We start from the raw sequence: 18,879 nt of genomic DNA on the forward strand, positions 1-18,879 counted from the left end.
TTAGTATCAGAGCTTCGCTGCAAACTCCCAGATTCGGTCCGTTGAGAAGAGGGATGAATATGGTTGACTGAGTAATATAGCACTTTGGATCTATTGGACACACTTCGGCATGTCAACACCTTAAGGCTTTTTGATATTTTGGTAAACTCCTGGGTAGAATATTTCGGCTCAAAAATTGGGTAAAATACCAGTTTTGATCACTTCATGGACAGCAGACTGGATTAATTCAATACTTTGTTTTTAGTTTGTTTGGAGATTTGACAGACACCAGGATGAGTGATTCTAGAAAAACACTACGTTCACATTTCTTTACCTTTGTGACCACGCTCAGTTCTGAAAATATTTAAAGAAAAAAAAGCAAAAATCAACATGTTTTGTAATTATTGAATCAAAGCACTTTGTAAGTCTAATGAATAATTAGAATGCAATAATTGAATCCTCTCAACTGACATGAATAAACTAGCTGACTACTCTAACACTGATGATGTTTGCTAGGAATACCTACTTTGCAGTAAAGTATCACTTATGTTACAAATATAAAACAAATTAAAATGCAATTTCAGAAGTTGAATGAGCGTCGAATGATCAATTTGAAATTACTCTAGCTTTCTCAACAAGGTCGATGAATTTAACAGCTGGCTAATCAGGAATTAGGTCCAGCTGGTGTTTTGGGTAAAGCCATACCCTGAACGTATTTAATCAACATGTTTGCTTCTGACTGAAATTATATATTGTGTTTACTAAAATGACATCATTTTAAAGTATAAACCCATATGCATGTGAAATGATTGGCTAAGATATGGGCATCAAATAACTTGATAGGCACTGGAAATACAGAGATAGCCTTGACCTTACTTTATATAGGTTTAACATGACCGTGTCCCACTTCATGTCCTACAAATGTAACACAAGCATAGCAAAATAAAATTTTACCGAATTTAATTGTCACATTTCCAGCACGTACTCAGTAACAGAAAGTACCAAAGATTTCCAAATGACCTCTCCAAATATCGTTATAGATGGTTCAAATTGTCTATTATTTCTCAATTCCGAACATTGGCTACACCATATTCATTACATTATGCTGTAAGCCATTGTGTATATCATCATTGTGTGTGACAGCTACAACTAAACTCATGGAATGATGAAATGATACACAGGGCTATCTATATCATATATAAGTCTTTAATATATTTTTGTGTGAAGAGGTTTATATCTCACCAATGGAAGCAATATGATATAATCAACGTACCTTATTTCTAAATATATAATGACCAAAATACCTAGCCTGAAGAGGATCTTCGGTTGTAAGAAGGTACTCTTTTAATAACTTGAGTGGTCCAGAAGGTTATGTCCAAACCGTTTTCAATAGTATTTAAACCCAAAGACTCTTGAATTTATTGCACAACAAGAAGCAAAAATAAATCAAAACACAATACAACTGATTCAAATCCTTCAATGCTTGATGAAATATTCCCAACGCATTTGATTATTGGAGTGATAGGCAGACGATTTAAAGTGTTTAAATATAAATAGTTTAAAAACCTTGCCAGATTTTCATGGTTTTGCTTTCAAATCTCTTTACAAGAATAACATCTGGATATCATGTGGATGCACGTTTGTATTGCTTCTTCTTTTGTCTGCATCATCATTTGCATTACTTTCCGCTGAATCTGAAACATTCTTAGCCCTATTTCCACTCGGTTCTTTAATGGATTTCTCATAATTTCCAGTCTGAACCGTATAAACATACTAATCAAACCAAAGGCGTCTTTCGAAAAGAAAATTCACAAAATAATGAACTAAAATATTGTCAAGCAAATTGTTCTTTTTTATGGACTCTACTCATTTCAATCGTTTTGCTGATGTGCCTATACTACGGATATATCAGAATGATATAATCTAAATGTTTTCAAAATAAATTCATATAAATTCTAAAACAGTCTTTAAATCCTAAAGTTTTCGCACTTAATAATTCCAGTGAATAGTTAAAATAAATAATAAAATGTTCCCTGGAACGCACATATGTAACTAATGTTAGTACTAGGAAAATAAAAAAATTCGGTAAATCATTCCTAATATAGAAAACTAAAATGTAATTTAAAAAGAAGGATGAAACACTCAACTATGAAGATAATTAGTATGGAATATATATATATATATATATATATATATATATATATATATATATATATATATATATATATATATATATATATATATATATATATATATATATATATATAATTAAAATTTTGTAGTGAGATTACACAATTCAATTCAATTGTTGATTTTCAGCATAAGCATTATATGAGCATGAAATGTTTATGTATTTAAAAAAACTGTTTTACCGAGCAATTGAAGCATTTAACCATCTCATTTAATTGTAGGTTGAGTACAATAGCAGCAGATATGCTTCAGCATGGAAACGTCAATATTGCGGACCTTAGCGACGCTGATCGACCAACTAAGCTTCAAGAAGTGTATTCAGAGCTTTACGACAATGAGTGGACAGACGCTTTCGAAGAATTAACGAAGCATCAAAATATTCCAGAAAAAGATACAATCATGATACTTCTAAAGATTCTAATGGTATTGCCTTCACCCTGCGAAGTGATTATAGAATGTGTGTATCTGATTTGTATGTTTTGTATCGCAGCTTCCCTTTTCTATGAAGCGTGAGGACCCGATATCAATAGTCTTCTATCAACAAAATTGTTTAATTCATTGGATTTTCTGCACCCAAAGGATGCCTCAGTCCAGCGGGCCATCGGTTAATTTGCTATAGCATATATAGAAGATTCCAACTGTCCACTGAAAAATATAATTAATCAGCTAGGTGTTACTGTTTTACAGAATATTATTTACAACTCACACGCTTGGGTCGTCATGCGGTAAACTAGGACGCAAGTTTGCAAAGCGACAGGGTTGACTAGATTAATCCCTTCGAGAAAGAGCATCTGCAACTTAAATTTTGTTCTAGTTTAATTCATCTTTAGAATCTGAGCTTCTTTTACAAAATGGAAATGGTTCGAGGCCCTCGGTTAGATCACCATTAAATGTTACAGAATTACAACACACACAACAAAAATCAATTTGTTTATGGATATGTCTTTAGGGGTAATTTCTTATTGCTAAATATATAATTACCGTTTAATAGATATTATGCACCTTCGTGGCTGACAGTGTGGTGGACATCATGTACACATATAATTCCGTTGATAATGAACATTTGAAGCAATGATATGAGATGTGTTCCGAGTTTCTTTAGATCAGGTTTCGAATCCTTTGAAAAATAGATGCCAATATTTGCCAGGTGTAACAGTTCAGTTCATCTTCAAAACATTATTTACACGAGTACTTCCTAAACAATCATTGTTGTATTACTTTTTCAGAGTTCATTCCAGAACTGCAGAGAGATAACATGGGGTAGATATGAAAGACTAATACAAGTAGCATCGTCTATAGATTTTGAACAAAGAAACTCCTTGTCACCTGCAAAGAAGGTTTGCAACATATTTTAAGATTAACGAACATTTGCTTTGTTGACACAGAACAATATTACAAAGTATTTTGAAGTCAGAACCGATTACTGTTGTCACAGAGTACAGCAACAAATATTTTTTATTATTTTGTGTCCGAAGCAACTAGTAAAGACAATATTAGATTCTTTTATGATTTTGGTTTGTTTCTCTACCATGAGAAATAATCTTTCGATCATTGTTTAAGCATGACACATGTGAAGCATTTAATTAGATGAGTTTCATGCATACTTACATAACGGAAAATGATATGTCCGCCGTCATACCAAATTTAGGAACAAAAGTGATGATCGATTTTGCAAACATCGGTATCGGTAACAACAGTTTAACGATCAGAACTGTATTTCGCTGATGACACTGGTCATCTTAATCTCATTTTAATGCTGATGATTATTTTGTATATCTATCTATCTATCGATCTATACATCTATCTATCTATCTATCTATCTATCTATCTGTATATATATATATATACATCTCTCTCTCTCTGTCTCTCTCTGTCTGTCTCTCTCTCTCTGTCTGTCTGTCTGTCTCTCTCTCTCTCTCTCTCTCTCTCTCTCTCTCTCTCTCTCTCTCTATATATATATATATATATATATATATATATATATATATATATATATATATATAATGGTAAAACGTTTATGTCACAAATGGCGCCATGTTAACCTAGACAATAAAGAATCGAGCGAAGATGTCATTATGAACGTCATTTAAGTATTGATTTCAGTCTAATGCTAATCTTCCTAGACTAAATACGATATCATGTGTAAACATTAATTTTATAGAAAAGAGCATTTTGACAGGTTATGAACAATGTTTCCGGACCTGGTCTGACAACACAAGAGGCAGAAGCATCCAACGATCAAGTAGACAAAAATGATAAAAAAGAGGACCAGGTAATATTTATTTTCACTTTTGTTGTTGTTCTTCTTCTTGTTAGTATTGTTATTATTTTTGTTATTCTTATTCTTATTATTATTATTATTATTATTATTATTATTATTAGTTGTTTAGTTCCTGGCGCTGTCATTTTGTATGTTGAACTTTTACCAACCACTTTACACCATCTTTTAAAACATTACCGTGCCTCTTTCTGTGTAAACGTTAGGTTGACATGAACTCACCACTATGTAAACATTCTGGTGACATTTGTGGAACACGTTTTATAAATGAGATAATACGATTCACACATATACATGCAGTGACAAGGATACTATTTAATAAAACAAGAATATAATGGATTAGTAACAGGTTATAATATAATATATTATCACCAATCTCTAACAGAACATCTTAACTGAATATCACTCCATACGTAGATCATTGAATCGATTGCTTGATATCTGTCTACAAATTATTACATGGTCACTTTTATGTAAAAAAGTATGAAACATTATAACGAAACCAGAGATAAGCATTGTATGTGTTCATGCTGCAGAATAAAGGTTGATTCACTAACGTTTCTCCTCTTAGCTGTCATCGACGCATACTATAGTCAGTATTGAAACCTTTTTCCACAATTAGATTACACCAATACATTATTACTCAATAACAAATACAACGGACTGTAGTACTTATCATAGTGATACAATAGATGTAAATAATAAAGGACTCTAAGATGCAAACAAACTTCAACAAGGACCCAAAACTTTGCATTTTAAACTTTATAGACTGTGTTGTATTTATTTGTATATTTAAATAATTGCAGCAGGCTCCTAATTTGAGCTGTAACATTTTCTTTTCTTAATAAGATATTGAACATAATTATAACATAGAGAGTAAACACAAATATTAGAGAAGTAGGTGACAAACGTACAATTATGTTTAATATGTTTTATTCAAATAAGTGTATATTTTGATATATTATTTATATTATGTAAAATGAGTGATACATTTGGAGTGCTTAATCTGAGAGCACAAAAAGTGTAAATCTTGTAAAAGATCAAGCATAGTTGTTCAATCTTATTTGAATCTCTGCTTCAATATGACGATAATTTTCAAGTCTGAATTCATGTTTCTGTGTCAGATGATTGCCCATTACAAATCAGTATGCAATATTCATATAACAGTGAAGTTGTAGACATCATAGCTCAAACTAATTAGAACATAGTGTAATGTCGCTCAGTATCGCAGATCACTCCTGACCAAATGGGATTTTGCAATATTTTATATCTTTGTCGCTAATGTAAATAGAGGTACAGTCTCGGTCAATTAGATATCAAATATTTCTTTAAGATTTTGATTCAATCGATGCCTTTATCGAACAAAATATTGTCTGCACATATTTTTCGCTTCACCCACGCCATTTGAAAATATTCTTTATTCAAGCCATAGCAAACACTTTTAGTAGTTCCCTTTGTACATAGCACAACACATAAATCATTGGACATACTTAGCGACATATATGTATCAGCATTTAGGGCAGTGTGAAAAATGTATTGTTTTCGTAACATTTAATATCACTTGAAACCGTTAATGTAAGAACTCAACGAGGAATGATCCTTTCATGGAAACATAAGCAAGTCCGCTACGATACACAAACTCCAGTGCCAATGGATATATTTCTTTCGTATACAGCCACAAAAATGAGATGAAAGAAACAACACAAACTCGCGGTACTTTATCTGGTTAACACCTATGTTTAGTTTCTAACTGTTCTAATTATGGATTACGATTTCCTCGCTGCGGTGCCCTAAGTGACTGTAAGCACTATACAGTATTAATTCCAGGTCCTTTTTGAAGCAAATTGTCTTGATGGATTTCATTGGAGCAAAACATAAACTATTAAGACAATATTATTTGAACATTTCCTTATGCTGGTATGGTACTTTAATGCCTCAGGAATGGCAACATTATTTCATTTGTACGACCATTAACAAAAAAGACAATTTTAAATTGGAAGTAATTTCTTTTAACTTCATCCTTCGAACAAGTCGAATGCATAGTTAATGAAACGTTTACATTTATTGTAAAGTGACAAGCGTTTAAACTTGAATGCATTTATCTCATTTAGCCGGTATACTTTAATCAACATCTTACGAATATTTGGACGATGTGATTTCGTTAGACGAAATCTATGTGATATATCTTTCCTTTTGAATTAATTATCCAAAATGATTAGAACGTGAAATGTCAACATATGCCTAAATATGCATTATGTAGAAGAACTTCTAAGTAATATGTCTGCCAACTTAAAACATTGGAATATATTTTTATCCAATCAATGCATTGCGTTGAATACGTTATCTCTCTCTCTATCTCTCTCTCTCTCTCTCTCACTCAAACCGTTTAATGCTTTGTTAATATTAAGCAATGTATTTGTTAATGGTAAAAGTCTCACAAAACTACATACATGTTTGTATGGTTATAGTTTTCTTCGTTAATTATAAGTTTGACGATGTTCAGTAGAATGTCATGATGATGCACAAATGACCCGGCTTTTTTGCATGCACTTTTATCATTTAGTTGTATTCATTGCTTATATTTCCACCTTTTATTGCCCAGTGTTTCTATGTCGTTGCCATTTGTTTTGTGTTCTCATTTCCTACTGCGTCAAGCTTCCAAACCATCGTTACAATTGAGTGCTCTTCCTTCGTCATTCACCCAAAGGTAATATCTAGCAATAAAATTAAAATGTACAGCATAATTGCTCGTTCTAAAAGGATATTATTTTTAATTGTTCAGTCTTGAAAGATCAACACCAGATTAATTAATATATTTGTTCTCTTTGTCTTGATCTTTACAGGCTCATTACTTTAGTGCACACATTGGTACGTAAAATTGTCCAAATTTACCTTTATTTTCCATTGGTCATGCCCGTCTTTAGGTTCATTTGCACTGGCATATATGTGTCCCTTTTGTGTTCTGTTTGGCGTTTAGCTTTTTACTTAATGTTCTACATACCTCGATGGAAAGTTGTTGTTGTCCCATTATGTATGCTAGGATTCAAACAATTTGTCTCCGTATGTTGATGTTCACCTTTCAGAGACTTAATAAACTCATGCAAATAGCCAACTTGATCATCTCTAACATATATTGGTAGAAATATCTTGTTTAGTGCACACATAGACACATCGTATAATTAAAAAGCGCTGGCATCACGCAAATGAGGACAATGAAATCTCATAATTTTATGTTTTAATGCGAAATATGCAAGTCACACAACGGATAGACAGAAACAAGCACCAACATAGAACATTTAAACTTCATAAGAAATATAAACGATTCATCCATAAGCAGAAGAATGTTAAGTGAAAATGTGAAGATAAAGCTACAGTGGTCAAAAGAAAACACGACAGCTGAAGTATTATACATGATTCGATGCTTTCCATGCATGCATACAATTATTTTTTAAAAAGTCTTCAGATATAGACAATTTTTTAAGTTTCATTTTTTATTATATTGAATAGATTATTTTGGGATTCGTGGCTGTATCAATCACCTTATTGTTTCCTGTTGTTCAACTTATCAGATGGAAGCCAATCTCATGTGAAATTGTAAATTGCTTTTCCTTGCGGTCAATTTTACAAAATATACCATTCCGTTCTTAGACTGAGATTGGGATGTTTATCAAAGCTGCACAACATATTGTCAGAATACTGCAACAAAAAATATAGAGATGGCGATCCAAGCACAAACAAGGCATCCAAAGAGGAACTTACAAATGAAAGAGAAGAGTCTTGAATAGTATACGGTCCATAATTCCTGATGCAAGCATACATATATCCCTACAAAGTGATATATTTTGCAATTATTGATTTGATAACGATTGACAACATCTTTTAGAAAAAGAAAATATATTACTTTGTTATTATGTTTCTTGTATACGTAAACAAATATAACTCACATATCAACAAGTCAGACAAACTTCCAATAAAGAATGTTTCTCTGAAATATCAGCCAATACATACATACATACATACATACATACATACATACATACATACATGCATGCATGCGTGCGTGCGTGCGTGCGTGCGTACGTACGTACGTACACACATACATACATACATAACATATTTAACATATAACAAAGAATGAATAAAAAATCAATTGTATGGTTAAAGAGTTTACAAATGATGTTTCTGTATTTTATACAAGAAATTGCACAACTAATCCAACTGTTCGCCTTGCATTTGCAGAGTTCTGCCACAGACAAAAAATTGGATAATCTACAAGAGGAAGCAGCATCAAGCGAGAACGGCAAAAATGAAGGAATACAGGCAGTGAGTGAGAAAGTTTGCAAAACGTTAAGAATATTATTCGATTGTTTGTAAATAACTGAGTGCATGCAGATACGGAAGAATTCATTCCTAATCTGTATAGTCTGTGATGTCGCAACAAATAAAACACGTGACACCCAAATAAAATTGTCACCGTCTAAATTGATATTGGCGAAGAAAAGCAAGAGTGTGTATACCTTTCTTTAATATAATTAAGTGGAAGAGATTCGAGTGATATTACGGAAAAGACCGGGTGCAATGTTAATATATCTTCTTTAATGATAAGACAACGAGACATATTGTTTACGATCGAATATTAACATTGTGTAAATTAATATATATTTTAATCAAAATAAAATTAACGAACAACAAATCAGAACATATGAGCGGCAAAATATTTGGGCGATTCCACCACGAGGAAAAGCAATTTCAAGTGAAAATCTGAAAATAATGCTACATTGGCCAAAAGAAAAAGCATGTTGCAAATTTATGATAGTGTGGCAGGTAGAATCTTCGCACATGTAAATATTCTATGCAGTGGCTTCTATCGAACATGTTTCAAACTCAAGGCATTAATTTGCACAATATTATGGTTGAGGTTGCATCATTTGTCGCTTTGCATGGATTAATTTAGCTTGATGAATGCAACAGACATCTTACTGTCCCTTTCTTCTGGAATCATGAGATGCTGTCATTTCGCTTCTAATAATGCTTTGTATGACTTCCACTAAAGCTAAATTCAGCTATTGTTTGTCCTTGGAGTCATTTGTGAGACTATTGCCATTTGACAGGGATGATAATGAAAATTGCACTATGTATTTTCAGACTGCTACAATAGAAAAAGTGGAGCCGGGTGATCATAAGGTGAGCGCATTTTCGTAAGGCAAAAGTGAACATAGATCCTAATACCGTTGACGAGTTATAAATAATTTCTCGGAGGACAATGCATACATACATACATATGTGCAAACTATTTATTATATAGCACAATTATGGTTTATTTATTGAAGAACAATTTACATGATGCTTGATGAAAGGAAGGTTTATTAACGAATACTTTGTATGAATTATTTTTAAATGGTGCTACAAAAAGGAAGTCGGAGAAACCTTCAAACCAAAACGGCAACTCTAAACTTTTACTCAGTAAATATGAATATTATATGGACAATAAATAAACATAAGCATAATTACACGTGAAAATGTACAGTAACGGAATAATAACATAATGTTTCCGCAAATTGCACTTTCATTTTCAACACAGGGAGGCGAATAAAATAATTATTTCCATAAATTTGTAGAATGTTGCCGAATGCAATAACTTGGATAATATAGACGAGGCAGGAAAATCAAGAAAAGGCGTTGAAAATGAAGACATACAGGTAGTGATGGAGAATAATACATAATACATTACATTAATTGTTCATAAGAATACCATCATGTACACACTGTAACGTAACACAAATAAAACTTTTAACATTCAGAAAGCGTCAGAATACTGGTTAGTATTGATGAACAAATACAATATCAAATATACTTGTGATTAGTGTTTTGATGGATTCATTTATGCTGAAGGTTCCTGGCACTTAATATTTCTGTTTGTAATCGTCGCCCGGTCACTAACTCCAACGATTTGATACCGTGTGTGTTGAATATTTGAGTATTATTTCAGCTTTATATCATTTGTTTGTGTGTTATTGTCATCATATCTTAAGATGCATATGTCTAAACCGATTGATATGAATTCACTTAATTATGCAGCGGAAGTGTCAGTGGAACCGCTAGTTAAAAGAAGCATTTCGCGTTGAATTTACGTTGTGTAATTTATCTAATGCGGAAAACAATTGCAATTATTAATTTCGCCAAAAGAGAACCGACTAATAACACAAAATAATTTAGTGCTGACATTGTATTGTATTTTTACATGCCAATAATGGTCTCTTGCTTTATATTAAGACATGCGCACATATATACCTCTAGACCAGTTCTGTGTTTACCAGTCGGATCTATTTAGATTTGCCTCCTTATTAAAATGTTCTCTCTCCACACGAGCTGAATTGAATAAATGTCCATACATTACATCAGTTTCGTGTGTGTGCGTGTGCGTGTTTATGACAAACATGAACCTTTGCTATTCAGCCTCTGGCACATAACTTGAATGTAATGATATTGATACTAATAGTTATTCTTATTATTTAACAATATTTGGAAGATTTATATTTAGTCACACGATCACAAAAATAGTACATGTTTCCTCCTTTTTGGTTGCGTGCTTGTTGATTATTGAAGGATGATTCTTCTTATTTTGACAAGGAAATTGAATGATCCAGAAGGTTGTGGAATTAAAGTGTGCTGTTAACAGTTTTCTGCCAAAGTGCAATACATTATACGTTAAACTGACATCATATTATCATCCAGATCATCGTCACCATACTATCTTACGGTTTTGACAGAAGTTTTCAAAGGCGAGCTTTAATAGCATTTGAGCCCGTCTCAACGGAGTTTTTGTGTGCAATCGTGATAAAGAATACCCCAAGGACAAGTAAACTTTTTTCGGCTCACACATCCACGATATTCAATACTAAAATAAATATATTCATCAATAGCTGACGTTAGTAAAATTTCTAATCCGTCTGCGATTTTCCTATCCTTTTTGTAAAAATGCTATTGTCAAGCCGTTATTATAGAAACCAACGATTGACCAAACGATTTAATACACATCTGGTATGTTTATACCCCAATCATTAAAAGAAAATCGTAGAAAAAGTTATGTCCCAAATTATATCGCATCTGAATGTAAATAGTCAGGTGATCTGATCATTGCCGTCTTAATGTCCTCGCAATCAGATGAACTCTTAGAAATTGTGAGCTTCTCGCTGCGATGGAGAGTGAAGCGATCCCCATCCTCTTTCACTTTTCAGCCATATTGGAGCAAATAGACAACGATATATTACTTCACTATCTCCAATATGTATTTGACATTCGCGATACAATCTTAAAGTGAGTAAAGTCATAGGTATTCGAAGTAACACAAATTGTGTCTGAAAATGGAACGCATTCCAGACCATTCGACTATGGCTTGGTGTTTCACAGGTTTTGTTCTCGTACCTGTTCTCTTCATTATATAAACTCAACCCCTCTCAGGTGTAGTAGACCGTAATCCGTTCTATCAACATTTGTACGCTGATGACACGCACATATACATATCTCGAAACCCAATCGAAGTTGATGCTATTATCCAAAGCATAGGGATGTGACTTTCCAAAGTCACGTCATATACGACATATAGCAAGCATCAAATGAATGATAACCATGGAAATATTCTGATCATTTCACATCCTTTTTCATCCATATCGTATCCTTTACCTGAAACAATAAGTAAAAACACCAACACTAAATTCACACATTCAGCGAGAAACCAAGGTATCACTATTTACAGTGCCCTCTAATTTCACCAACATGTTTTAAACAAATGCAAGGTTGCATATCTAGAGCTGAAACACATCAGCTCCATTCCAAATATTCTGTATGTTGACGTCATTAAACCCCACGAGTTCCCCCATTTGCAACAAAAACTCAGAAGGAATTATAAACACGATGAGTTTAACATTTACTTCTTTCATTGCTTTTAGGCTAGGTTTCTGTATATTAATAACATCGCAAGGAGATTATGATTACTTTAGCTAAAAAATAAATATCTTACCTACTAAATTTCACCGCTAAAGTAATTACGTCGTAAACGGTTCAGGTTGAGACGACTCCTTATCTAGTAAGGGTTTTTTACCTACGAATATCGGAAAGTTAATACAACTGAACAGAGTTTGTTTTCCACTACCCAGCGTATTTTGTGCTTCGATTCCACATCGTTACCTTATATAAACAGAGAGTTTGAATTGCTATGTTTTACTTTTGTAAAATATAGTTTCGTGTTCTGTTCAGAGTTACGATTCTTTAGATGACATTTTCGTTACTATTTATATTGTCCATGTTGTAATTATTTAGCCTTGAAGAGCAGAAGCAGTGTCTGAAAATATAATCAATTGAATGTGTCATCAAGATGTGCATTAAGCGAGCAAATTTCTACCCATTGTATACGACCAGCATTTTTTAAAATGCAAGTATCAGGCCAGAGCTCTCGACACATGCAATTGCACGTAAATATACGACATTATGCTCTTTTTTCTTTCTCTAATTATTATGAATCATATCTGTATCATCGATGTGTTAAGGTGTTTATTGTTCCCAATAATGATATATTTGCGGATATAATTAACACATATGCCTTTATGATATCACAATCACGCTCATATTTTCCTAGTTTGCCAACACACACACACACACACACACATATATATACATATATATATATATATATATATATATATATATATATATATATATATATATATATATCAACGACCTCATTTTGTCATTCTGTAGGAATCATCAGATGCTGATTTATCCTGTCTTACTGCTTAATATGATTTGTGGTTACAGTCGTGTCGTGTAATGTTTGTGTTTGCTGTCGCTTGTGAAACAGCACACATTTTTCTAAATTTGAGACTGGGATGGTAATCGAAACTTCATTCTATATTTTCAGAATGCTGGGGAAAAAAACTTGGATTCGGGTCATTCAGACGCCATTGGGGAAGCCAAAAACAAATTCGAAAAGGGAGACGAAAAGGTTTGCATATTCCACTGTTCATGCTTCCTGTGAACATTTATTGGAAGCTAATGCACAAATACACACACCCAAATGATTTTGTTTATGTAACAAATACTTATTTCATACCAAGTAACACTATGCTTAGGGAAAGGAAGAGCTATAACATGCAACCCTCTATTTATTTATTAGTTTTTTTTAAATTGTATTAATGTATTTGTTTACTTATCTATTGAATGGTACTGCGAAAAGGACGGGCTACTGCATACTATTATAGCAGAGAATCACACAAGCATATATAACTAAAGAACAGTGGATAATACTGTTGCCGTAATTCGAGAAAAATGTAAAACACGAAGGGTCAGATCAGTAAAATGAATCCCAGTATTACCATACACTTGTATAATATCTCCATAGATGATTTTGCGCATTATACAAGAAACATAATATAAATATAATTTTAAGCATTTCTGCAGGTGGAAAATCCGGAATCATTAATACGATTTTCAAACAACCACGCAGCGTCAGTGACAAAAGATAAATATTAAAACAAATATTTGGTAACGCTTTATGTCGCCCTAATTATAACATGCAGAACACACAAGCAATTACAGATTTAACGATCAAGATAATTGGAAACTAAAATAAAAGTAGTTGATACAGACATTGCTGCCATACATAATTGCCAGAAATTTATACATGTTTCATATTGAGAAATGATGACTTAGATAAGCATTTGATGATGTGTGTGAGAAAGTATGCACGCTCCTCAAAACTAATTTTAGGAGAACTAATATGTGCACGTATAATAATTGACGCTAACATAGCTAGAATTGATACATTTTATTTTATGTCAAACATCACCCACACACGTTATTAGCTACATTAGCATATCATACATCGCTGTCTTCCGATAGTTACATAGTATACGGCAATAACATTTCCTGATAAAAGTCAAGTGGTTATTTGGATGAGATGTTGTGAAGCTGCCTGAGCATCATTTGAGCACATATTATCCGGTCTAGAGATTTCTGTCATAGCATCCCACTGCATTCTTGTCGACACAAAGAGTCGTACGTGTTTTGGAAGCCATCTTGGATCATATACTGACTTGGACACAAAATTTATCCAAATATATTATGAGAAAGTAATGCAGAATTATAATTATTTCTTAGAACGACTTTCCTTTTATGTATTTTCCAACTTGTCTTTCATGCAAGAATGATCTGAGGTACCTACCTCTAATTAAAAACTATCGCCCTATGGTGAAATCAATATGTGCTGAAAACACACCCAGGTTATTCAAAGCCGTCACTGGTATCGACTGTTCCGCCAAGCAGCCATTACTGGTTCTAGATACTGTATGTCATAAATACGTATCTTTGCTGATACAACCTGTCGTTGTCTTCGATACTTGATGACGTAAAAATATGGTATTTTGTATTTTGATACAACGTACAGTCGTACTGGAAAATATTTGTACTTGGATTTTTATTTTACTGATATATAATGCATTCTTGTTTTGATAATATTTCATCCGTGGTAACATTATAATGTGCCACTGCGTTGTTTGCAAGCGACGTACATTTATGGCAAAGGCTTTGATCGTCATGCGCTTATTGACAAATTTCATACATCGAAAGAATACATGACTCTACCTGGTCACACGTATCCTCATGCATGGAACCCTTTGACAGACAGCTTGATGCCAGTGATTGGCGACTTCCAGGCCATGAATGATATGAAAAAAGAAAAAGCCAAACGCAATAAGTATGCTCGATGATCAAATAAAGCCAACATGAATGAAAGAACAAATGGACAAAGGTCTTTCTACAGGGGCGATATTGGCCTTAAATATATGCATGGCATAGGAACAGTCAAGTCCAGAAAACCAAATTACACAACTTAAAGCTGTGTATACAAGAGGATATCGTCCAAAGGGATAAAGATAACGTTCTTGCACTTGAAAGACGTATGCCAGTAAGACAGCTTTTTTCATAGACACTGGATAATATCTAAGGGTGTTGATATTACTTTGCCTTTACCACAAATTATATACTAAGTGCCAACATTCGCAAATGAACCAGATCTTTGAACTTACAAAGTATACAAGTCATGAACCACGCCTGAGACAAACTGGCAACGCGATTAGGATATGTCGTTGACCAGGGATGCCGTTAACACGGCGAATGACAACAAAAACATATTTTATATTGAAAACGGAAACAAAATATGTATTTACATGGTGATTTAATATGCTGAAGTCATAATTAAAGACTCCTATCCTAATATACACAAAGAAAAAAGTAGCAGTTAACTGTGTACTTATGTTGACTATTTATATTATAGACGAGGAGGTATTCATTTTTGGCAATAGTATTTTTTGTGTTTAACCTGTCAGCTACAGGGCTGTTACATGCCTGAAACAACGGAAATGTATCAAGTTATGGAAATAATTCCTATGTAAGGCTCCAGAAACTTATTTTCCAGATAATATGTAGATAACAGTCTAATTTAATGATTAAAAGGCCCGAACGTTTAAAATTAAGAATGATGAGGCATGTCTAATCATGCAAATAATGTTTGATATCACCTCAGCAGAAAAGGCTATATGCTGCCTATTAGAAGCAAAGTTTATAAAGTGTTCAAGCCAACGGTTTCACGAAAAAGGAACGAAGGCTGGAAGATTTAACCCTTCCTAAGAAATGTAAATATGACAATGGTGACTGATTTCTCCTTGTCTTTATTAAGACCGCCTGGTAAGCGAGTTCTGCATGTAATCAGCTTAATTTACCTCCCTACGTTTGGAGGATTGTGGGATATTGCAGTAAGTTTAATATCATTGAAGTTACGGACAGGAAAATGAAGTGTCAATATCAAAGACCTACACTAGAAACATATCGATCATCTGTACACGGACTAACTAGCTAACTGTTGTCCGAGTGGATGAGTTTCATTGTCGTATATCATAACTTACGTTAGAATTAGAAAATAACACATTTGTGTTTCGTAATGGTCAATATGTTTACAACTATCGTAATTATGCATTCTGTTTTTGAACTATTAGCTCGCGGGGTTGTATTTACACGTTGAAGTTAGTATTACTGTCAAACACGCTCATTTAGTACACATTGGTGAATTACGGAATTCCTAACCATCACTGAACACTTCCGCAAACAAAGGGTTCGATTTACACGAAAATAACAACGGAATACTTATACTTATATTTGATCCACTTTTCTCAATATACATGGGCTGATCATATTGTTTTAAATTATTTCGTTGACAAAATAGCAATATTATTATTTTGCCTTGACATTTGGAAGAGGCAGTACAACGTAAGGATAAATTTCCTTTCTTCTTAATAGACTGGGGGATTTTACTTGTAAACCACGTTCCACGGTGTATTTCACCTTTACACGGACCAGTTCATTTGAAGTCATGCTAGCCTTACAATTGTACTGAATTAGCTTCGTGTTATGGCTTTGCGTTTTAAAATTATTTATTTCCTAAATTTATTCACCACGTATCGTGTGTGATAGGATACATAGACGTGGTCTTCGCAAGTCCTTTCAGTACCTATAAAGGACTCAGTGAATTCATTAATATCATCATATTAATCATTTATACTTGTAAAGTTCTTATAAACATATAGTTTGTCTCAATCACATAAACATCTAATAAATTAGGAGTATTGTTGTCTGCTACATTCGTGTCCATTGTTTGTTTACAATACAACTTGTTGTTAACACGCTATACCTATTTTGTGGCAACTGAGTAACGACGTATCAAGCGAAGCATAAGATAATGGAGGAAAATATGAGTTTATAAAACGACATTTATGTATATTAAATTAGTGGGGTTGTGATATATATAAACTTATAACTATTTGCCCATAAAAGTATAAAACACACTCGCACTGTAGAAGGACACATTCAATTTTTATTTTTTCAAAAAAGTAAATATACGGTGGCATGATAATTAAAGTCATATATATGGCACTTTGCTTGCTCAGCATTTATATAAATTATCTTACCTAATTTTTCAAATACATTCATTGCTACTTTTGAATAAGTGACCTGGTAGATTTCTAATGGTATCGATGATATATAAAAATGTTTAATAATATAGGCAAACTAAATATGGAATTCGGTTATCCACCAGCACTTTGGTACTCTAGGGTAAAAGCCGGATGGAAGGATATTTGAGGGAGAGAGAAAGCGAGTGAGAGATTCGCAAGCCTGGGGTTCTATGTACATTTTGCAACAGTTTTCGAACCGAGTTCCGTTACTGTAAGCTTTATAACATACAAACGGAGGATATAACCGAAGCATCACACTACAGTTTAGAATGCTGCACAATGAAAAGGGTCAAATATTTCAGAAATGTCGGCGACTTTGGTTCCAAGAGAATATTACGTAAAATAAGAATATAATGCATCAAAAGTTAGAGAAACGTAGTGCGCAAATCAGTAGATGAATAAATAAATAAATAAATCAATAGATGAATAAATAAGGAGTCCAATATAATCATTTAATACAATTAATTTGGGAACATTCTATTAAATTTTGGACACTCAATATAACACTGGTATGAGATCATAATGAAAATCTAAGCCATACGGACGGCTTTGCAAAAATACAGATGGTGGTACCATACATTTTAGAACTCTTGTCTGATCAGTTTCAAATGGAGAATATATGATGACTAAAGCATCCATGAAGAGAGAGAGAGAGACATACAGAAAGAGAATGAGAGAGAGAGAGAGAGAGAGAGAGAGAGGATGAGGATGAGGATGAAGATATAGCGGATAAGCAGTGCGAAAATAATATTATCCCCTTGTTTGAAAATGAGTGGGGACAGATACGCAAGACCAACTCCCCATATATATACATTCTAATGTCACATTATATAAAACACGTGACATGCAAGACAAAGTGTCCTTATAGAAGTTACTATTGATAAGAAGGAACATGCTTGCATCGATCTCTCAAAAATCATCATATCAGGAAGGGAATTGAACATCTCGCAGAGAGAGAGAGAGAGAGAGAGAGAGAATGGGGCAGAGGCAGAGAGAAACAAAAAGGCAACAGAGATAGAGAGACCGTTTTCAATAAGTCTACATTTATTCCAAATAGATTAAATACATTTATTTTACGATCTAGTGCTGCTTTCTAGAATCATAGAATATGAACAAAGGAAATATGAAGTAGAACATTTAATCAAATACGAATGCTACATTTTAGAGTAGTATAGAAGAATACGGGTGATTCGTTCAGAAGTATAAGTAATTGCAGGCGAGAATTTGAACATTTTTCAGGAGTGGCAAAGTAATATGCAAAAGCTAAAATAGATAAATGTACCCAAATATTGCCCACAGCTTTTGTAATATCAAAGCCCTAGAAATGGAAATATTATTTTACAAACCTATCAGGATTAATGTCACATAGCA

At 33.3% G+C, this 18,879-nt stretch overlaps 1 protein-coding gene across 4 annotated transcripts in view; it reads left to right on the forward strand.

The window, feature by feature from the left end:
• The window catches only part of LOC149770184 (uncharacterized), a 59,796-nt gene that overhangs the window by 24,154 nt on the left and 16,763 nt on the right, over positions 1 to 18,879 (forward strand). For 2 of the 4 annotated variants that reach the window (XM_089949263.1, XM_089949265.1), the window contains 7 exons: positions 2,391 to 2,592; positions 3,396 to 3,506; positions 4,349 to 4,441; positions 8,687 to 8,770; positions 9,593 to 9,631; positions 10,066 to 10,146; positions 13,365 to 13,448. In XM_089949263.1, the coding sequence (XP_089805389.1) occupies positions 2,391 to 2,592; positions 3,396 to 3,506; positions 4,349 to 4,441; positions 8,687 to 8,770; positions 9,593 to 9,631; positions 10,066 to 10,146; positions 13,365 to 13,448 (694 nt within the window). The remainder of the gene's footprint in view (positions 1 to 2,390; positions 2,593 to 3,395; positions 3,507 to 4,348; positions 4,442 to 8,686; positions 8,771 to 9,592; positions 9,632 to 10,065; positions 10,147 to 13,364; positions 13,449 to 18,879) is intronic. The other 2 variants (XM_089949264.1, XM_089949266.1) reach the window with 2 other exon arrangements.

Source organism: Sinohyriopsis cumingii, unplaced genomic scaffold, assembly GCF_028554795.1.
Source record: "Sinohyriopsis cumingii isolate HCF-2022 unplaced genomic scaffold, ASM2855479v2 utg002522l, whole genome shotgun sequence".
In the NCBI taxonomy this organism is placed as follows: domain Eukaryota; kingdom Metazoa; phylum Mollusca; class Bivalvia; order Unionida; family Unionidae; genus Sinohyriopsis; species Sinohyriopsis cumingii.